Source organism: Dasypus novemcinctus, unplaced genomic scaffold (genome assembly GCF_030445035.2).
Source record: "Dasypus novemcinctus isolate mDasNov1 unplaced genomic scaffold, mDasNov1.1.hap2 scaffold_157, whole genome shotgun sequence".
NCBI lineage: Eukaryota > Metazoa > Chordata > Mammalia > Cingulata > Dasypodidae > Dasypus > Dasypus novemcinctus.
Window position 1 is genome coordinate 820812 of NW_026688157.1, and position 23433 is coordinate 844244.

Sequence of the window (23433 nt, forward strand, 5' to 3'; positions counted from 1 at the left end):
CTGGACCTCCCATATGGTAGGCAGACACTCTATCAGTTGAGCCAAATCTGCTTCCCTGGACATTTTAAATATTATATTGTAGTAACTCTCTTGGGGGTTGATTCATGTCCCCCACAAAAGGCATGTTCAGGTCCAACCTGGTCCCTGGTCCTGTGAGTGTGACCCCATTTGTAAATAGGACCTTGAGGATGTTATTAGTTAAATAAAGTGTGCCCAAACTGAATGGCAGGGGAAACTTAATCCAATATGGCTGAAGTCTTTATAAGCAAAGGAAATTTGACATAGAGAGAGAAGCCATGGGGAACAGCCAGAAGCTGGAAGTCAGTGGAACCTGGAAGAGAAAGGAGAAAATGCCACCATGTACATTGATGTGTGGTGGAAAAGCAACCCCAGTGTATTAGTCAACCAAAGGAGTGCTCATGCAAAATAACAGAAATCTGTTGGCTTTTATAAAGGGTGTTTATTTGGGATAGAAGCTTATAATCACAAGACCATAGAGTAAGTTACTTCCCTTATCAGTCTGTTGCCTCTTGTTAGAGTAAGATGGCTGCTGGTCTCTGCAAAGGTTCAGCCTTTCTCTTCCTCCTAAGGATCCATGGTCCCAGCTTCTTCCTATCTCAGCTGTAGGCTAGCATAAAGCTTGTCTCTCTCCCCAGAGCTCATTTCTTCCTGGACTTTCTCAGCTGTTCAGGGCTCTGGTCTCTTCAGCTGCAGACTATCAGGTGAATGACTAGACTCTCTCCCCAGGCCGCCAGTGTCCAAAACTAAACTCTCTGTTTTCTCCTTCTCCATGTATTTACTGTGTGAATATCTGCCCACTGAAGAGGCAGGGACTCAACATCCTACTGATGTGGCCGAATCAAAGCCCTAATCTTAATTTTATCAAGTAAAAGTGAAACCTCTGAATTTAATACAATCAAAGGGTATCATAAGCCCAGAAGAACAGACCAGTTTATAAATATAATCAGTATTTCTTTTTGAAGTTCATCAATAATATTAAAATGCCATGACCAGATTGCCAGCCAGAAGATATTGATCCCAAGAGGAAGCAAGCCTTCTAGCCTCTGAAACTATGAGCCAGTAAATTCCTGTTATTAAGCCAACCCATTATATTTATTTTAGCAGCTGGGAAACTAAAACACTCTGGAAATCAGAGCCTCCTACTCTGCTGTTTTTGCTGATATCACTCGGAGTAATTCATTTGTAAAGGTGCCTGTTAGAAGGTGCATTCTATAGTTGATGTCCAAAGACTCATGTAAATCTTACCATGACACTGTAAGAAGGCTGCTAGTATTCTCCAAGAGGTGAAATAACTGCCTTAGAGGCAGGCCAGAACTAATACCTAGGTCTTCTCAGTTCTACTCCTGTGCTGATGTTTGGATTGTTGGTTGGTTTTTAACTAACTGGTATGTTTTCAAGAGTGAACAGGGGGACCAACAATATTAGGCAGAGCAGCAAGCATACAGTGGACAGACGTATGGTTACTTCATCATAAGATAAACTCTAAAAGACAATGTGTCACAAAATGAGGTTTTACCCAGCTTATGGATTTCAAGAAACCTCCAGGAAGAAAGTGGGTTTTGTTATGTTTTATATTGATTTTTTTTTTTAAGATTTATTTTTTTAATTTGTTTTTCCCCCCTCCCTCCATTTTCTGCTCTTTGTGTCCATTCGCTGTGTATTCTTCTGTGTCTGCTTATATTCTCATTAGGTAGCTCCAGGAACCAATCCTTGGAGCTTCTGGAGTGGGAGAGAGATGATCATTCTCCTGCACCACTTCAGCTCCCTGATCTTCTGAGTCTTTTTTTTTAATCTCTTCTCTGTGTCTCTTTTTGTTGCTTCGTCTTGCTGTACCAGGTCTCCTCATGGGCCAGCACTCCTGCACCGGGCTGCACTCCTATGCAGGGCAGCACTCTTGCATGGGGCAGCACTCCATGCAGGCCAGCTTTCCATGTAGGCCAGCTCACCACACAGGCCAGCTTGCCTTCACCAGGAGGCCCTGGACCTCCTATATGGTAGATGGGAGCCAATTGTTTAAGCCACATCTGCTTCTGTATATTGATCTTTAAATAGAAGGAGGCAGATGTTTTTAATATTAATTTCTCTATAAAGAGTAGTAATTTCAAATGTTAGCTTTAAAGGATTTATAATCTCATCGTGTTTACTATAACCACTGTTGAATGTAAAATCTTCTGGCATTTGTCTATGAACCAAAAAAGAAGATAGATTATTAGGTAAGCTATAATTTTTGTATCGTCTTCTCTGATGTAAACTGAGTGAGCATACTTTACTTAAGAGACTACTAATTTCCTATTATATATATGCTCTTTTGTTCAATTCTGTTGGAGATTTGTCTTCAATAACTTTGGCGGTTATCAAATGGCCACAGAGTTGAAGAAGTTGCTTTTGAAAATCAACATGCCCATACCCAGCATAGAGCACCGCCATGCCAGGTACTTGGATGTTAAAACTTTCAGGAACCTGGGCTAAAACATGCCAATTCCTAATTTATTTGCAGGTTCTGTTGTTTTCTTTACAGTAGGTTTTTTAAATGCTTCTTTAACTTAAAAGCTATTTTTTGTAAGGCAAGAAAAACAAAAGGGTTAAGGATTAAAAAGGAAAAATGAAAGTATCAGTTACTGCAAAAATGTTAGGTACATAGAAAATCTGAGAGATGTTCAGAAAAATTGTTAGAATTAACAACTGAAAATATCAAGATCATCAAGTAAGCTATTAAAAAATTGAATTTATAGCAGGTTGCAGGATACAGGGTAATAAACAAAAGTGAATTGCTTTCATCTGTACTAGCAATAAACATTTGAACTGTGAAATTAAAAACAATAACATTTATATTAGTGCTAAAAAATATATGTAGAGCGGCAGACTTGGCCCAGTGGTTAGGGCATCCATCTACCACATGGGAGGTGTCCGCAGTTCAAACCCCAGGCCTCCTTGACCCGTGTGGAGCTGGCCCATGCACAGTGCTGATGTGCGCAAGGAGTGCCCTGCCACACAGGGGTGTCCCCCGCATAGGGGAGCCCCATGTGCAAGGAGTGCATCCCATAAGGAGAGCCGCCCAGCGGGAAAGAAAGTGCAGCCTGCCCAAGAATGGAGCCGCACACACGGAGAGCTGACATAAGATGACGCAACAAAAAGAAACACACATTCCCTTGCCACTGACAACAACAGAAGCGGACAAAGAAGACACAGCAAATAGAGACAGAGAACAGACAACTGGGGTGGGGGAGGGGAAGGGGAGAGAAATAAATAAATCTTTAAAAAATATATATATATATATGTATGTAACATCTAACAAAATACGTACAAGATCCTTATGAGGAAAACTGCAAAAAACTGATGAAAGAAATCAAACAAGACCTAAATAAATGGAGAGATAGTTCATGTTTATGGTTATGATGACTCAATATGATTAAAATGTTAGTTCTTCACAATGCAATCCCAATCAAAATCCCAGCAAGTTATTTTGTGCATATTGGCTAACTGATTCTAAAGTTTATGTGGAAAATCAGAAGTTGGAGGATTTATACTACCTGACTTCAAGACCTACTGTGAAGCTACAAGGATAGACCATGGGGTTGATGAAAGAATAGACCAACAGAACAGAATAAAGAACCCAGAAATAGACCCACATACCTATAATCAACTGAGCTTTGACAAAAGAGCAAAGGCAATTCAGTGGAGAAAATATAGTCTTCAACATATGGAGCTGGAATGATTAAACATCCATATGCAAAAAAAAAAAAAATGTGCACACACAACTTACACTTTCACAAAGCTTAACTCAAATTAGATCATAAACCTAAATGTAAAATGCAAAACTACAAAACTTCTAGAATATAACATAGGAGAAAATTTAGGTGACATTGGGTTTGGCAATGACTTTTTAGATACAGTACCAAAGGCATATTCGGTGAAGGAGAAAATTAATCAGTTGGACTCCATTAAAATTTAAAACTTGGGAAGTAGATGTCACTTAGGCAACTGAGCTCCCACCTACTGCATGAGAGGTCCATGGTTCAGTTCCTGGTGCCTCCTAAAGATGATGGCAAGCGCAGCAAGCTGGTAAAACAATATGACTCAACAAGATACAAGAAGGAAAACATAGAGACGCAATAAAGCAGGGAGCAGAGGTTCCTAATGCCTCCTAAAGAAAAAAACAAGTAGACAGCAAGCTGACATGACAGGCTGGCACGGCAAGCTGATGCAACAAGAGACACAAGAAAAAACATAATGAGAGACCAAACAAAGCAGGGAATGGAGGTGGCCTGGTTCAGTTCCTAGTGCCTCCTAAAGACACAGTGCATAGCAAGTGCAAACAATGAAGGGGTGGGGAGAAATTTAAAAATTAAATTAAAAAATTTTTAAAGACAAATTTTTTTAAAAAATTAAAAACTTCTGTTCTATGAAAGATACTGTTAAGAGAACAAAAAGACAAGCCAGAGACTGGGAGAAGAAATTTGCATAACACATCTGATAGAGAACTTATATCTAAAATATACAAAGAGGGAAACGGACTTTGGCCCAGCGGTTAGGGCGTCCGTCTACCATATGGGAGGTCCGCGGTTCAAACCCCGGGCCTCCTTGACCCGTGTGGAGCTGGCCATGCGCAGTGCTGATGCGCGCAAGGAGTGCCGTGCCACGCAAGGGTGTCCCCCGCGTGGGGGAGCCCCCACGCGCAAGGAGTGCGTCAGTGAGGAAAGCCGCCCAGCGTGAAAAGAAAGAGCAGCCTGCCCAGGAATGGCGCCGCCCACACTTCCCGTGCAGCTGACGACAACAGAAGCGGATAAAGAAACAAGACGCAGCAAATAGACACCAAGAACAGACAACCAGGGGAGGGGGGAAATTAAATAAATAATAAATAAATCTTTAAAAAAAAAATAAAATAAAATAAAATAAAATATACAAAGAGGGAAGCAGACTTGGCCCAATGGATAGGGCATCCGCCTACCACATGGGAGGTCCGCGGTTCAAACCCCGGGTCTTCTTGACCCGTGTGGAGCTGGCCCATGCGCAGTCCTGATGTGCGCAAGGAGTGCTGTGCCACACACGGGTGTCCCCCACATAAGGGAGCCCCACATGCAAGGGGTGCACCCCATAAGGAGAGCCGCCCAGCGCAAAAGAAAGTGCAGCCTGCCCAAGAATGGAGCCGCACACACTGAGAGCTGACACAACAAAATGAAGCAACAAAAAGAAACACACATTCCCGGTGCCGCTGATAAGGATAGGATAGAAGCAGTCACAGAAGAACACACAGCGAATGGACACAGAGAGCAGACAACTGGGGGGTGGGGGGGAGGCGGGGAGAGAAATAAATCTTTAAAAAATAAATAAATAAAATTTACAAGGAACTCTCAAAATTCAACAATAAGAAAAGAACCCAGCTTAAAGATAGGTAAAAGATCTGAACAAACACTTCACCAAAGAAGATATACATATGGCACATGCATCTGAAAAGATCATCAACACCATATGGTATTAGGGAATTGCAAACTAAAACAATGAGATTCCACCACACACCTATTAGAATGGTTAAAATACAAAACACCGACAGCACCAAATGCTGGCAAAAATGTGGAGCAGCAGTAACTCTCATTTATTATTGGTGGGAATGCAAAATGGTGCAACCACTTTGGAAGACAGTTTAGCAGTTTCTTACAGAGCCAAATACAGGCTTACCACATGGTCTGGGAGTTGTGGATCATTTGAACCCAAGTGAGTTCAAAACTTATTTCCGTAAAGAAACCTATACATGAATATTATAGCACCTGTTAGTCATCATTGCCAAAACTTGGAAGCAACCAGGATGCCCTCCCTTAAGTGAATGGATAAACTAACTGTGGTCCATCTATTCAATGGCATGTTATTCAGCGATAAAAAGAAAGAAGCTATCGAGCCACAAAAAGAATAGAAAGAATCTTACATGCATATTGCTAAGTGAAAGAAGGCAGTACGAAAGGCTACATACAATTCTAATTATATGTCTTTCTGGAAAAGGCAGAGCAATAGGGACAGTAAAAAGATTGGTGGTTTCCTGACATTTAGGACAAGGTGGGAAGGAATGAATAGGTGGACTACAAAGCATATTTAGGGCAGTGACTTATTCTCTATGATACTGTAAAGGTGGGTACATGATGTTATGCACTTGTACAGAACTGCATAACACAAAGATTGTGAACCATAATGTAAACTATGGATTTCAATAATAATGAATTGAGGCGGTGGACTTGGCCGAGTGGTTAGGGCGTCCGTCTACCACATGGGAGGTCTGTGGTTCAAACCCCGGGCCTCCTTGACCTGTGTGGACCTGGCCCACGTGCAGTGCCGATACAAGCAAGGAATGCTGTGCCATGCAGGGGTGTCCCCCACATAAGGGAGCCCCACGCGCAAGGAGTGCACCCCGTAAGGAGAGCCGCCCAGCGCAAAAGAAAGTGCAACCTGCCCAAGAATGGCGCCGCCCACACGGAGATCCGACACAAGATGACGCAACAAAAAGAAAGTTTCCCGTGCCGCTGACAACAACAGAAGCAAACAAAGAAGACACAGCAAATAGACACAGAGAACAGACAACTGGGGTGGGGGGGGAAGGGGAGAGAAATAAATTTAAAAATCTAAAAATAATAATGAATTGATATTGGTTCATCACTTGTAGCATATGTATACAACAAGACAAGATGTTAGTAGAGGAAACTGTAGAAGGGAATATATGGCAACTCTACTTTCTGGACAGTTTTTTTGTAAACTTAAAATTGCCCTAGAGGGAAGCAGACTTGGCCCAACGGATAGGGCGTCCACCTACCAAATGGGAGGTCCAAGGTTCAAACCCCGGGCCTCCTTTACTGGTGTGGAGCTGGCCCACGCGCAGTGCTTATGCGTGCAAGGAGTGCCATGCCATGCAGGGGTGTCCCCTGCATAGGGGAGCCCCACGCACCAAGAGTGCGCCTCGTAGGGAGAGCCGCCCAGTGCGAAAGAAAGTGCAGCATGCCCAGGAGTGGCGCGGCACACACAGAGAGCTGACACAAGATGGTGCAACAAAAAGAAACACAGATTCTCGGTGCCACTGATAAGGATAGAACTGGTCACAGAAGAGCACACAACAAATGGACACAGAGAGCACACAACTGGGGGGGAGGGGAAGGGGAGAGGGAAAAAAAACAAAACTGCTCTAGAAAATAAAGTCTATTAAAAACAACAGATAATTTAATAATTTACATTAAATACCTAGGAATAAATCTTTACAAAGATACATGATTCCTACACATGTACACACACATATGTGTGTGTTTATAGTTGAAAGACTTAATACTGTAAAAAAGTCAATTCTCCCCAAATCAATCTATAGGTTCATTGCAGTTCCAATCACAGGTCTACAGGGTTTTTATAAATTTTTATGTTTTATTAATTAAAATATGTTTATGGCTATTAATTAAAGCTTCCTAAACTTGTATCTCTTCCCTGGATTTGGGTTCCTGGTAAGAGCCCCAAGGCAGACACAGACACCACATCCATTCTAAGGCCACCAGTCATTTTCACTCTTCAGCCCTGAGCAGAATTTTAATTTATCCTTCTAAAATATATGGAATATAGTAACTATTCCTTGAATGAATTAAAAGACCTATATATAGGCCTATATATAGGAAAGGGTGTTAAGTCCCAGAGAGTGATAATAATTGTAGTTATATTCTAAAATATTTCTGACCCATTTGACATGTAACTGTTTAATAAGTTGTTAGCTGTGAATATGTCCTTATTGCTCTTATTTAACATTGTCTGGATTACTAGCCAGCGCAATTAGACAGAAGCGCAAAGCTAAAAATATAAGACATGGGAATTAAGGAGATAAAAATTCAAGAGAATCGATTAAGAAATCGCAGCAAATGATAAAAAAGTAAGGTGGCTGAGCATAAAATTTATTTACAAATCAGTTGTCTTTTGAAGATTCAAAAATAATAAAAAATAAAATGTCTTGGGATAAACTTAACATGGAATGTGCCACATCTATATGAAAAAGTTTTTAAATGCCTCTGAGGGAATGCTTGAACAAAAATTGAAAAGTATATCACGTGCTTGGATAGAAAGACTTGGTATTGGAAAGAAATCCATTACCCCCAAATTAATCTTTAATCTGATTCCAATAGATAAACCAATGGGAATTTTCCTGGAAGGAAGGTGGACTGAGGTTTAAAAAATTAAGCTAATTTTTAAAATCATAACAAAGGGTAAACAAAAATTCAGGAAAATTCTGAAAAGTATAATGAAGTGTGCCACTTATCCTTAAATAGTCAAACATGTTATGAGGGATTGAGAGGTGACTGCTAAGAGGTATGGTATTTTTTCTTTTTGGAGTAATGAAATTGTTTTTAATTTTTTTGTGGTAATGAATGCAAAACATTGTGATTATACTAATAACCATTTATTATATACTTTGGGTAGATTGTATGGTATGTTAATTTGTCTCAGTAAAACAGCATAATAAATAAATAATTGTGCACGAATAGCCAGAAATAGTGGCTATGTACAGTAGTGGAAGCATAGAGAGGTTGACAGGTGAAGAATTTTCTTATTTGTCTGTCTGGTTTTTGTTTATTATTATTATTATTGCTATTATTGCAATAATTAAAATGCTCTAATAATGATTGAAGTGGTGAATGTACAAGTATGTGATTATACCACATACCATTGATTATACACTTTGGATGAATTGTGATTTGTTTTTTTTAAAAAGCATGTTGTAACAGATTGAGAGGTAGTGACTGCTATAGGGTGTAGAATCTTTCCATTTGGAGTAATGAAATTGTTCTAAAATTTTTGTGGTGATGAACGCACAATACTGTGATTATACTAAAAGCCATTGATTGTGCACTTTGGATAGATTGTGTGGTATGTGAATATATCTCAATAAAACTGCTTTAAAAAAATATAACACTGCAATAAATAAAACTATGGAATATGAGTAAACAGATATTTAGACAATAGAAAGTTTAGCAGTAGACATAAATAATAATTTAATAGTATGACAAAGGTGGCATCCTAGATAAGTGGGAAAAGGTGAATTATTCTGTAAGAGTTATATGGACAACTGGATAGCCATTTGAAACAAAATCGTATCCATTCCTCACATCTTAATATCAGGATAAAATTCCCAGATAAATTATAGATTTAAATGAACATAAAATGAAGCAGCAAAGGTACTAAAAGAAAACATGGGAAATAATTTTTTATAATCTCTGACACAAAACCTATAACCCATACAAGAAAATATTGATAAACTACATAAAAACTGAAAAATATATGGCCAAAACTGGCAGAAGCAAAGACAAATGACAACCTTCGAAAAATATTTGCAATGCATATTTTAGACCAAGATTTAATGTCCCTCATACATGAGGAGCTTCCATAAATCAATTAGAAAAAGATCAATATCCAGTAGAAAAATGGATAAGAAATTACCAGTGAATCTTTTTTTTTTTAAGATTTATTGTATTTATTTCTCTCGCCTTCTCCCCCCCTCATTGTCTGCTCTCTGTGTCCATTCACTGAGTTTCTTCTCCGTTCGCTTCCATTATCAGGTGGTACCGGGAAACTGCGTCTCCTTTTTGTTGCATCATCTTGCTGCGTCAGCTCTCCATGTGTGCAGCACCACTCCTGGGCAGGCTGCACTTTTTTCACACGGGGCAGCTCTCCTTGTGGGGTGCACTCCTTGCACGTGGGCCACCCCTACACAGGGGCGCCCCTGCATGGCATGGCACTCCTTGCATGCGGTAGCACTACATGTGGGCCAGCTTACCACACAGGTCAGGAGTCCTTGGGTATCAAACCCTGGACCCTCCATATGGTAGGTGGACGCTCTATCAGTTGAACCATGTCCGCTTCCCACCAGTGATTCTTAAAGAAATGAAAATATGCTCAACCTCACCCATTAGGGAGAATGCTCATTAAAGCTATCCAGGGGAAGCAGATGTGGCTTAACCAGTTGAGCACCCACCTACTACATGGGAGATCCTGAGTTCGGGTCCCAGTGCCTCTTTTTTTTTTTTTCAGTATGTATCCAAAATGTTTATTGGGATGGTATCCCACTCATCTTCCTTCAGGGTACATTTAGTGCTGCTTCTGTCTGAAGGAGCATCCTTCTGTAAGCTTTGCTTTTCTTCCAGTAGTTTGGCAGAGGACAGTGGAACAACCCACACACAAAACTACTATGTGTGTGTAGGTAAAGACTGGTGATTTTATAGGGTCCTGGGCATTCTACATCCATGAAATAGGAATTGGGGCTCTGTACCAGGCACTTCTTGTGTTTCATCTTTTCCTCTTCTGGAGAGGGATGGAGGAAGTACTTTGCAAGAGGCATGGTCTTCACCGCCGGAAAGGCCCAGTGCCTCTTAAAGACGACAAGCAGATGCTTCACCTACTGCAACAAGCTAGACATTGCATCCACCACAACGAGTAGATGCCACAAACCAACAGATGCCACAGTCCACAGGGAGTGGATGTGGCTCAGGCCATTGGGCACTTGTCTTCCGTGTGGGAGGTCCCAGGTTCAGTTCCCAGTGCCTCCTGGAGAAGGCAAGCAAATAATGACCAGGAGATGAGAGAACCATCAGGGTGAGGGTAGGAATAGGGGTGGGATAATTTTTTTTTAAAGTAAATAAATATTTTAAAAATTCGGATGTTTTTAATCTATCAAATGTCAAAGACCCAGATATTCATTAATAGTTGGAAATAGCATTCATTTCCTTTGTGGAGGGACTATGCCTTCTATGAAAGTTAATTTTATAATACCTATAAAAGTAAAGTGCACATACCCTTTGACTCAACTTTGTACTTCTAGAAATTTATAGCTCAGATGTGTCTAACCATGTGAAAATTAATAAATGCCTTAAATTATTTATTTCACCATTGTTTTTTGTCAATGGAAGAGGAAATATTAGGAAACAACCTAAATATCTATTAATGGGCACTAGTTGAATAAATGTAGTATGTTCAAATAAGCAAGAACACTGTACTAATTGGGAATGGTCAATGAGATTTGTTATTTTGTGATGACATTTAGGTGAAAAACTGTATGTGATATGCTACCATTTATGTTTCTCAAAGTCTGGGGTTTATATATATATATGTACACACACACATGACACACAACATTAGTTGCTATCAGAGAGGAGAGTGGGTAGCTAAGGGATGGAGTGTGGCAAAACTTTTCACTGTATACCCTTTTTTTTTTTTAATTATTTATTTATTTTTAAAAATTACATTAAAAAAATATGAGGTCCCAATCAACCCCACCGCCCCCACCCTGTATACCCTTTTTTTAAAAAAAGTGATAAAATTCACATGCCTTAAACTTCATCCTCATAAAGTGTGCAACTCTCACCACTTTTTTTTTTTAAGATTTATTTTCTTTATTCCCCCCCATTGTTGGTGCTCACTGACCGCTCTCTGTCCATTCATTGTGTGCGCGTCTTCGCTTTAGTAGGCACCAGGAACTGAACTAGGGACCTTCCATGTGGGAGAGAGGTGCTCAGCTACTTGATTCACCTCAGCTCCCTGCTTTGTTGTGTCTCTCATTGTCGTTACTCTTTGTTTCTCCTTGTTGTATCATCTTGTGTCAGCTTGCTATGCCTGTCTGTTGTGCCAGCTTCCTGTCTTGCTCATCTTCTCCAGGAGGCATTGGGAACCAAACCCAGGACCTCCCATGTGGTAGGCGGGAGCTCAATCGCTTGAGCCACATCTGCTTCCCTATCACCACTGTATAATTCCAGCTCATTTTCATCACCCTGAAAAAGAACCCAGTAGTAAATTCTCATTTTTCCCATCCCCCTGCCCCTGTCAACTGCTTCTCTTCTTTGTTTCTCTATAGATTCTCTATAGATTTGCCTGTTCTGGACATTTCATGATTGGCTTCTTTGATTTAGCATGTTTTCAAGGTCCATCTATTTTGTACATTTATCAATACATTACTTTTTATGGCTGAAATAGTCTATCCATTTCATCAGTTGATGGACATTTGGGTTTTTTCCACTTTCGGGCTGTTATGTATAATGCTGCTGTGTACATTTGTGTATATATTTTTATGTGGACATAGGGGTTTTTTTTGTTGGTTTGTTTGTTTTGTTTTTCAGTCCTGGGGCTAGGGACTGAACCCAGGACCTCATATGTGGGAAGCCAGCACTCAGCCACTGAGCCCTGTCAGCACCTGTGGATATAGGTTTTGGTTTTTTTCTTAGTCTTTTTTTTTTAAATTTCTCTCCCCGTCGTCACTCTCCACCCCCCACCCCCAGTTGTCTGCTCTCTGTGTCCATTTGCTGTGTGCTCTTCTACATCTGCTTGTATTCTTGTCAGTGGCACTGGGACTCCTTTTGTTGCATCAACTTGCTGTGTCAGCTCTTGGTATGTGCGGCACTACTTCTGGGCAGCCTGCACTTTTTTCATGCTGGGTGGCTCTCCTTACGGGGCACACTCCTTGCGCGTGGGGCTCCCCTACACGGGGGACACCCCTTTGTGGCAAGGCACTCCCTGCGCGCATCAGCACTGAGCGTGGGCCAGCTCATCACGCGGGTCAGGAGGCCCGGGGTTTGAGCCCTGGACCTCCCATACGGTAGGCAGATGCTCTATCCGTTGAGCCATATCAGCTTCCCTGGACATAGGTTTTTATTTCTCTTGGTTACATACCTAGGAATGGAATTGCTGGGTCATATAGTAATTCTGTTTTCCACACTCATCTATATCCCACCAGCAAAGCACACAAGAATTCCAGTTTCTCCACCTTCTCAGTAACACTTATTTTCTATGTGGTTTTTTTTTCTAATCCTACCATCCTGGTGGGTGTGAAGTGGTATCTTATATCTCACTGTGGTTTGTATTTCTCTAATGACTAAAGATGATGAGCGTCTTTTCATGTGCTTGTTAGCCATTTATATATCTTCTTTGGAGAAATGTCTTTTCAGGTCCTTTGCCCATTGTTTAATTGGGTTTCTGTTATTGAGTTGTAGAGTTCTTTATAAATTCTTATCAGATATGTGATTTCAATATATTTTCTCTTCCATTCATTGTGTTTTCACTTTCTTGATAGTGTCCTTTGAAGCACGAGAGGTTTTAATTTTGATGAAGTATAACCTATCTTTATTTTCTTTGGTTACTTGTGCTGTGGGTGTCACAATTAAGAAACCATTGCTGAATCCAAAGTCACAAAGATGTATACCTATGTTTTCTCCTAAGAACTGTATAGTTTTGATTTTATATTTAGGTCTTTGGTCCATTCTGAGTTAATTTCTCTATATGATGTGAAATAGGGGTCTAACTTCCTTCTTTTGGATATCCAGTTGCCCCAGTACCATTTTTTTTGAAGAGACTGTTACTTCCCACATTGAATGGTCTTCTTACTCTTGCTGAAAATCATTTATCCATAAATTTATGGATTTACTCTAGACTTGAGATTTTATTCCATTGATCTATATGTCTATCCTTGTGCTAGTATATACCCTTTTATATCTTTTGAATTTTGAATCGTGTTTTAAGTAATAAAAATTTTAAACAAGTGCTATTTCTCCTTTAATTTCTCTCCTATTTGCTCTTTCAGGAAAGTGTGCTGTGTTGTCATTCAAGGACTTCCTCTCCTGTAGGCCAACTGAAATATCAGAAAATGATATTCTGCTTTGTGAGAGCCGCTACAATGAAAGTGACAAGCAGATGAAGAAATTTAAGGGACTGAAGAGGTTTTCACTCTCTGCTAAAGTAGTAGATGATGAAATTTATTACTTCAGGTAAATCTTGAGAAACTAAGGAAGAAAAGGCACTAAAGCTGATACCAAAATAGTATAGTCTAGAGTGATTTTTTAAAATAGATCTTAGATTTGAGCAATATAAATTTTTAATTAATTTGGTTAAAGATTGAAGGAAAGCCCTCATAATCTGCTGGGACATGGTAACTGCCCTAACAGTGCCCCAGGGCTGGATTCCAATAAGTGTAGAATGGAGGCAGAAATTTATAGTCCCAGACCCTGTCCTCTCAGGAGATTGGAGTGTTGCACAGATTGTGACAACTCTTAATATATTTAGGCAACTAGATCCAACCTTGGATCCCACTGATTTTTTGGGTATTCAGCAGAATTCTTTAAAAATGAGCATCTCTCAGTAATTATGACTTCAAAAATACACATTTAAATTCATTCTCTTGCTGCCCTGTGAGTGTACATTGCTGATTGCAGCCAGTCATTTGTAGACTTCAAGCTTTCTGACCAATCCTGGAATAGCATTAGGTGATTTTTTCTTTTGGTCACCTCTTTTAGAAAACCAATTGTTCCTCAGAAGGAGCCCTCACCTTTGCTGGAAAAGAAGATCCAGTTGCTAGAAGCTAAATTTGCCGAGTTAGAAGGTGGAGATGATGATATTGAAGAGATGGGAGAAGAGGATAGTGAGGTCATTGAACCTCCTTCTCTACCTCAACTTCAGACACCCCTGGCCAGTGAGCTGGACCTCATGCCCTACACTCCCCCACAGGTGAAGATGACAGGTTCCTATTGCTTGTTTTATTCCCAGCTTTGGTTTGCAGCAGACCCAAACCAAAGTAATGAGACATCCAGTTCCTACATATGGGAGCCTCAACCTAGAATTCAGAAGGAAGGGACAGAGATTCCCAGTGCCATTAATAAATTAAATTTTAATCTTTTTTTTAATTTCATAGATAGCTGTTTTTAGTGGCAAGTGTAGTTACAAGGCTTCTCCCTCCCTTCTGTTGAAGAAGAGCAATATGGAATGGCATCACCCTGTTACTCTGGCTTTTATTGCCATTTCTTTTTTTTTTTTTTTTTTTTTTTTTTTTATGCCCTGAGATGCTCCCTCACCTGTTTGCTTATTGATTTTACTCATTGTTTGTACTTGTCTACTCAGTTGCTTATTTTTTCTCATTGTTGGCTTGTTGATTTTTTCTTTTTCTCTTTCTCATTGTCGTTTTTTTTTCTTTAGGAGGCACTGGGAACTGAACCTGGGATCTCCCATGTGGGAGGTGGGTGCTCAACTGCTTGAGCCACATCCACTCCCTGCTCTTTGTTTTTGCTTATCTGCTCATTTTTTGCTCATTTTTGCTATATGTCTGCTCATTGCTTATCTGTCTTCTTTAGAAGGCACCGGAAACTGAATCCAGGACCTCCCATGTGGGAGGCAGGCATTCAACTGCTTGAGCCACATCCACTCACCCTCCTCTTTTTTTTTTTTTAAAGCCAGTAAAATGAATTTATTGGGAAATTGAGGGAAAGAACAGTGCTTGCTGAGAAAGAGGAGAGAAAGATGGAAATCACACCGAGATTTCATGCGGTCTCCTCTAGGCAGAGAGAGCCTCCACTTCTTTTTAATCACTCATTCTTTAGGTTTCTCATCTTTTGTTAAGTGATCCATGTTGGTGTTTTTATCTCATTCAGAATTTTCCCAAGACTTAATTATGAGGTCACCGTTATAGATTGTAGTCATGGAATTCACTGAAACTTTCATTTATTTTTTACCTGGTAAGAGGCAAGGAAGAGGTGTGTTTTGACCAAGAAAATGGTTTTGACCAAGAAAATGGTCGATAAAGAAGTATCTGTTGAATCATATGTTCCTGACTCCAGAACTTTTAACAGTTACTCAAATACAGTGTTCTGATGCACTATAAGAGCTTTCTGTCTTACAGTCTACTCCAAAGTCTGCCAAGGGCAGTGCAAAGAAGGAAGGCTCCAAGCGGAAAATCAACATGAGTGGCTACATTCTGTTCAGCAGTGAAATGAGAGCTGTGATTAAAGCCCAGCACCCAGACTACTCTTTTGGGGAACTCAGCAGACTTGTGGGGACAGAGTGGAGAAACCTGGAGACAGCCAAAAAAGCAGAATATGAAGGTAAATAGAGACTAGGCACAACTCTCAGCTTTCTAGGCAAGGGGTGTGTTAAGGAATGCACGTGCATAGACAGGTTTTACTCTCGTTCTTACCATTTGCACATGATTTTTGTGTTGGGGACTATCCCTCCTGGCACCCATCGAGCAGTTGAGGTGCCAGCCTTGTGCTGACTGAGCAGAGTGCTGCCCCTAGCTTGCCCTCTGATCCTGGTATTCTCTTACCCCTCCCAAATTGCTCAAATAAAAATACCTTGCTGTTTAAAATTTGCATGATTTTCTTCTTTGATTGAGCCCTGTAAAGCACACATCTGTTGACCTGGGAATGATTGTACAGTGATATTAAATATCATTTTGATTAGTATTTATCTGAAAGGGACTGTTAAAATCATTGACCTTCTATAATCACTCATTAAGCCATATGTTTAACTCCAGGCTGAGGCTTGGCTGAAGCACCTATTTCCCAGGCTAGTCACAGCCTATGCTGGATCCTCATTCATAACTACTTGTAGGGCATTTGGGGTCTCTTTGATAAAGCTCAATTGCCTTCACTTTTCTTTTACTCCACAATGAAATTGCTTTGGGCCATGTGCTATCATTCATTATTTTGGTGGTTTTTAGTCATTAGGGACAAATACTTGAGAGAAATTTTTGTTTCCTTTTTAAAATATCAGGCATGGCTTTAATAAAGAAATGAGTAGTAATTGTTAGATTAGACAGGACTAACCTATACTCTAAAAGTATAACCTTGGAGTTATGCTTTTTCTATTTGGAATTATTTATATATTGGTTTATTTTTCAAGTTTAGAGCTTTCCCTTCTACAGTGGCTAACCAGTATTATGCTTGGCTGGGTCCATATTCATTATTTTCCACCAAATAAACAAACAAAAAAAATGATAAGGCTTCCCCCTTTATTAAAATTCATGAACCTCCATAAACTTGAAAAAAATCCATAAACCTTTTTTAAAAAGGGTTTTATTCCTTTCAATTGTGTTATAATTGATTGTTATAAAATTATCTGACAGGTTTCCCCAAGGATCTTCTTCATAACCTTAATCATACGAGTTGCTCAGCCCAAAAAACATTTTGTGGCAAAAGCAGTTTGAGACACACTCCAAACTCTGTCTTGGAAACTTACAATGCATATTCTCTTGTTAAAGTCTCTAAGACTGATAGTAAAGAAATATGTTTTTTATTACATGGCTGTTTCTGAAACTTAACCAGGTATTCATGTAATATCCATTAATATCCTGAAGAACTAAAATATTTTTTAGAACATTTTTTTGAGGAACCTTCATCAGATCCATGAGAACCTAGAACTTTGGAGAGCCCTGATATTTCTGACCCCAGTAAAGCTAAAACCAAATACACCGCCCAGTTGGAAGAGTTGGAAATTAAGCTAACTTGGTTGTAAAGCCTATTTCAAGGCAAGTGAAGCCAGGACTGGGTGACCAGTTATTTACGGTATGAACAGGAGAGAGAAATGTATGTGGAGATAAAAGTAAAAGTAAAAACACTTGGAGCAGGGCTGAAGACAGAAATGATGGCTTCTGAAAAATTCTCCCAAATTGAAAAAGAAGTCTGAAATTCAGTGAGGACTTACGGTGATTTATGACTCAGTCCCAGTGTCTGCCTGGGACACAAAATCTGAACTTTTGGGGTTCTGACCCACTGAATTCAAAACCCAAAGTTTGGAGTTTGGCTGACTTAGTTAAAAATTGTTTTTCTAGGCAATTCCCTGATTGGACTGCACTCAAAAAAAGCCAACAAGTAGCCAGTCCACCATTCAATCCATAGACCTGAACTTTTCTGTTTTTTCAACTTCATTCTTTGGCTCTCCCATTTCACTGTGTCATTTGTGTAATGTAAACACCAGAATTTGATGTAGGGGTCTAGGCCATCAGTGTTGTTGTTGTTGTTTTTACCGCTAGCTCAAGGAAATAGGTTGTTCAAATGGCCTTTGTCCCTCACACTCATTGTACAGAGGATCTGTGAACTGAGACAGTATTAGTGATGATAAACTTATGCAGGCAACTCTGTCACAACCAAGGAGCTTTGACTTGCTTGACTTTCACATTCTTGTGTTATAGGAGGAATAGAGCTGTTGCTTTTTGATTTTCTGAAAGCCTTGTGACCTTGAGCTATTTCCCCCACCTCCTTAGATCAGCAATAGCCTTTTGCATTCCATGTTGGAGAGTTAATGTTGCAGTTGGAGTGTGATCTCATGAGTCAGGGCCACAGATTGCTGGTTCTCTTTGTATCATTGGACAAGTCATGACCTGTCTCCCAATCTCCATTTGCCCATGTGAAAAGTGGGGAGGATTCCCTATTTCCCTATTTATGAATTGTGAAGCAGAGTAAGCCCGTATTGTAGGAGCTTTGGGGATACACTGTTTCTGCAGTTCTCTAATAAGGGTCCCATCTCCTAGCTCCCAGAACGACTGGGAACATGATGGTTGGGGCTGCTGGCTTTGGAGGTGCAGACAGGTTAGCTCAGGAAGTGAGGAGTGCAGCAGGGAGTGTTTAACAGCCACAGAACTTGCACAAGCAAATATTCATCTTGCATTTTGGATGAAATAAGTTTGGATTCTGGAATTTTTGCTGATTGAGGTCATTACTGAACTGCTCAGTTTTAGGAAGCTTGGTTCTTTCAGTACATTGTCCATTGCTACAAATATGTATATATAATTCTCTGCTTCTGATGATTGCAGCCTAGAGTAGTACCATGCATTTTCCCCCCCTCAGGGTTTATTAAACACGACCTCTTTGCTTCATTTGACTGTCGAAATTAGCTGTTTACCTTCCCTAAAATCTTCTGGAGGAGGCAGTGAGGTACTTTTCCCTTACAGAGTTAATTTTCTTCAGCTGCTAAACCCCATAACACTAATGACAAGAGTCCTCAAATCTTAGTAAAATTTCTGGCAAGAAATCAGGAAAATATAGTAAGTAACAATTGTGCCAAAAATGATAATGGGCCATGGAATTGCTTCATGTTGAAATGATAAGTAATCTGTAATGCTGTTACTCCTAAAATAACGGTAGCGCTTCTCATCTTCAGAGTGCCTCATGAGATTAACCATGGTGGTTACGCTGGTGACGTGTTTAAATAAAACTTGTGCTTTCTGAATGTGTGTTGCAGTCTTAACATTCTTGAAATCTTTGCAGACCAGTTCTCAAGATGGGATAGGAAAGCTGGACGCTAGGTTACAAGTGAAATCGGCCCGACTCCTCCTGTGTTGAGACTAGTCATCTACTGTTCCTTCCATTGAGACAGAACTGTTGCCTGTGTTTTACTAGTCCTGTTGAATGCAATGGATGGTATTTTGAATTCCTGGGTTAAAAACAGAATTGAAAATCTGAAATGCCTTTACAGAGCGGGCAGCTAAAGTTGCTGAGCAGCAGGAGAGAGAGCGAGCAGCACAGCAACAGCAGCCGAGTGCTTCTCCCCGAGCAGGCACCCCTGTGGGGGCTCTCATGGGGGTGGTGCCACCACCAACACCAATGGGGATGCTCAATCAGCAGTTGACACCTGTTGCAGGTAAAAACAGGAGCTAAGACCATTTTTTTTTCCACTTTAAGAAATTCCTTCATTTTTTTTTCTCCAATGAGGAGTAGGCCACAGTCTCTAGCCTTTTCTCATGACAGAGTCAAAGTCTGAAGTCATCCATGTCGTCCTTTATCGCCTTTCCCATATGGGCAATGCCTCCTCTCTGCCCTAGAAATGGGCCCTGGGCCCAGACCTGGGGAATTGGTAGGAAGCAGCTCTTCCCTGGCTGTGGGCATAGTCTGGCGATGTTCTCGACCTCTGACTGCTCTTGACAGAGCGTTATAGTAAAAAATATAAATGGACCCTGAATTCTATTCTAGGGGACTTCCCAAGAAAAAACAAAACTAGTCTTCAGGTGGTGTTGATTTTCCCGTCTCATTTCCAGTATTCAGTTTGCCTTGTTCTGCTGCAGCCATCTTTAAAAGACTGACCATTTAAAAGGATTTTTGACAATGAATTGTAAATCCTTTCTTGGTCAACAACATGCATGACTGCTATATGGAATATAAAGTCCTTATTCAATTCATTGTGCCCACTCTGTAATGCTTTTCTATTTAATTACATTAAACTGCATTTTCTGTTAGTATCCCAGTCACATATTTTTAAACAAAAGACAATGATGAATGTGGTTTGCTTGTGTGTGTTGTCTCTGGTTCTGGTAGCCATAGCAGAGTTGGCTATTCTTGATTTAATACCCTTGTCTGGCATGTCTCCAATGAGAAACCTGCAGATCACCTCTCTGTTCCCTTCAGGATCTCTCCCAGCCTGCTGAGGTCCTTACAAACCACCTGTTTCTTCTTAAGCAAGCAAGCAGTCTGACCTCTTTTGCAGGAAGTCCAAGACAGTGTTCTTCAAGGCAGGCTTGTTAGGATGCTGTTTTTCTTTTTGCTATTTAAGAAAGAATAGTGTAAGATAACTTTTCTATTGTCGCTCCTAACTTTTGTGATGGCAAGTTCTCAAATGCACTATCGCTGAGCTCAGCAGTTGCACTCGCCAGAGCACGTCTGAATCATGGCTTTCAGTCCTTTCGGTGTAACTGATGTTGATCTAACCAGTCTCATAATTGCCTGCTCTATTCCATGGCCCATTTTGGTTAATGGGGTTCCAGAGTTTTTAGAAATCAGGCCTTAAACATGGGGACTTTGAAAGTTAGAATTCCCTCATTGACGTTCTGTTTATTCTATTTGATATGTGTTACTGTAGTGTGCCTTGACTAAAAAGCCCAAGGACACATTAACAAAATGAATACAAACAGCCCAAAACAGTAAAAACAGCAGCTGCAGCATTTTAGCTCCCTGTTGGGGAATAACATCATACAGAGCACTATAATGGATGAGGAGGATGGGACCCCTCTAGAAGGCCCCTGCTCCATTCTCAAGAGTGTGCTCCCCAGGCTTCTGGGACCTCAGAGTGAAGGGCAAGCATTATCTATGGTAACCCATATCTGGTCCACAGGGAGAACTTTGCAGCCTAAGTGGATGATTTTTCATGGGCTTACAGATACTTAGGGCCCAAGTCCTAGCTTTGTTGCTGTCTGAGACAGCTTTGCTTACAAGCATTAAAGCTCATTTGAACACATGTGACTGGGATAATAAATGCCAAAGTACAGTTTAATGAAGACAAATGTCAAGTCTTTCAGTTCTTGATAATTTCTTCATCCACAGCCCATGAAGGCTGCGTTCAGATGGGCTTTTTGTAATTGAAAGCAAAGCCTCCTAACATTCTTAAATTCCCACCTGTTTATCCCTCAGAGTTTACCTGGTAGTATGTGGTTAAAAGGCAGTTTGGTGCGTTGGATCTCCTCATGTTTGATGATGTTTATTCAACAAAAGTAGTTTTTACTCTCTGAACTCTCATTTTTAAAAATAATGCTCACAATCCTATTTCATGTATAGAGAGACACTGCCGGTTAAAATTTGTTTCATTGGCTTGTATAATAAGTTTTTCAGTCAGCTTAGGTATGATAATGAAGCCAGCTGAATCAGTCTCAGAATTTTCAGTAATTTCATAGCTTTAATAGACACTAAACTTTTATAACTAAATATCTTGCAAATAATTCTACAGGGAAATTCAAAGAGTAAAATTCTCAGTGTCTGGAGTTGTTCGCATTCCCCCAGAGTTCCTCTGCAGAGTGTTTTATAAAAATGAGGTTTGACTCCAGTGTTTTGACAGTCTCCCTCAGCCCTGCCTCTGTGTGAGAAGCTATAACCAGAGGTGTTTGAATTTCAGGAGAAACCTTATGTTTTCTGTTTCTTGTGATCACCACAAATCCCAGGAAAGTCAAGTTGTTTTTCTTGTTTAAAAAATGTCATGTGGCTTTAAAGGTTTTTGTTAGGTGAGTCCTTGACATTTTCAAATTATTTTCTTTACTTTTACTCCTTTTGCCAAAATACTTGTTTCCTGAAATTCTTCCCTAGCCAGCAGAAAATATTTTGTTATGTGAAGATGGGTTCTAAAAATAAAGGAATAAAAGCCTCTGTTCACAGAAGTTCTGGACCTCAGTTAAAATGCTCCCTGTTAACTGAAGGCTTATGTGAGGACATTTATGAACTTGGAGACAGTGGTGAAAATTGGCATTTTCTCATGTCAGCAGAGCCTGATTCTCCAGCCGTTCCTCCTTAAGGTCTGTGTGCAGGTGCCTGAGTGACCTGGGCCTTGGTTGGCTTGGGAGGATTTAGATTTTGTCTTTATTTTGTCACATTTTGAAAATATAAAGATGAAACATTGTTCCTTGTGATGGCGCTTAGAAGCTGTTGCCCATCTCAAGCCTGAGCTTGATCATTCTTGCCAGCAAGGTGGGACTTGAAGGAGGAGAAATGGATGTGGAAATCATGAAAACCTTTTGTCTCCGAGCTGGAGAACCATGCTTTGTGGTCAGGACTGCGCGCCTCATTTCCCTCCATTCCAGTTTCCCCTCATGTGTACCCATGACAGGCATATGAGTGTGGGCAGAGTGGAATGATGGGGTTTATACTGTTCAATTAGAAAAGCAGTCGGCAGAACTGGTCGCTCTATTTGAACAGCTTGCAATAACCCTAACTTTGGGAAGGCTGTTACTGGAACTGTTCTTTATTATTTGACTGAACACATGTAGCATATTTATCCCAGGAAAAAGAACTACAAATAAATAATAATGTACTAAGTACTAATTCATCCAGAAATGTATTTCATATTTGTAACTCTTTATTTTGTTTATTACTGCAACAAAATAATTGCACTAATTGCTATTATATCTTGCAGTACTAAGGGTGCTTTATTCATTGGTTGTGCATGTGGGGGTTTTGTTATTTCCTAGTTCATGTTGCATGTTAATGATGCATGTCTGAAATTTATTGTGTCCTTCAAGGCATGATGGGTGGCTATCCGCCAGGCCTTCCACCTTTGCAGGGCCCAGTTGATGGCCTTGTTAGCATGGGCAGCATGCAGCCACTTCACCCTGGGGGGCCTCCACCCCACCACCTTCCGCCAGGTGTGCCCGGCCTCCCGGGCATCCCACCACCGGGTAAGAACTTCATCCTCATTCACTCATTAATCTCATCTTCATGTTCTCTTCTTCTTCCCTCAGCCAGTTTTTCCAGGAGGTACATGCTGCCCGTTGTGGCCAGGCCTTCCCTCACTGAGAATCCCAGGGGTGTCAGCAATAGGGCCTATCCTATAGGTTGAGCAGGTGGTCCAGCACCTGAGCCCTGGGGCACCTGGCTGCCTGGGAGTTGCGCAGGACACATGGCAGAGGGCAGACTCAGCAGACCAAAGGACAAGAGGCACACTCTGTAATCACTCATGCAGTTTGGTGTGTGCTTATAAAACCAAATACAGCCTAGGAGGCTCTATCCTCTTATCAGTGAATGAAGTTTTCCAGATTGCTTGTTCAAAATCACATTTAAAAACACTTTTTGCTTCTGTGTGCATTTCTTCCTTTGGTGCAATTCTTATCTCACAGAGTCCCTGCCCCACCTCCTGCTCCTCAAGCAGCCCCTCTAGGAAGATCATGGAGATCACTAACATAGA

General features: G+C 40.6%; 1 protein-coding gene across 6 annotated transcripts in view; it reads left to right on the forward strand.

Moving 5' to 3' along the window:
- Positions 1–23433, forward strand: part of PBRM1 (polybromo 1) — a 196262-nt gene that overhangs the window by 165942 nt on the left and 6887 nt on the right. For 2 of the 6 annotated variants that reach the window (XM_058292596.2, XM_071213615.1), the window contains exons 25-29: positions 13595–13778; positions 14304–14514; positions 15680–15881; positions 19252–19416; positions 22772–22927. In XM_058292596.2, the coding sequence (XP_058148579.1) occupies positions 13595–13778; positions 14304–14514; positions 15680–15881; positions 19252–19416; positions 22772–22927 (918 nt within the window). The remainder of the gene's footprint in view (positions 1–13594; positions 13779–14303; positions 14515–15679; positions 15882–19251; positions 19417–22771; positions 22928–23433) is intronic. The other 4 variants (XM_058292600.2, XM_058292601.2, XM_058292602.2 and 1 more) reach the window with 2 other exon arrangements.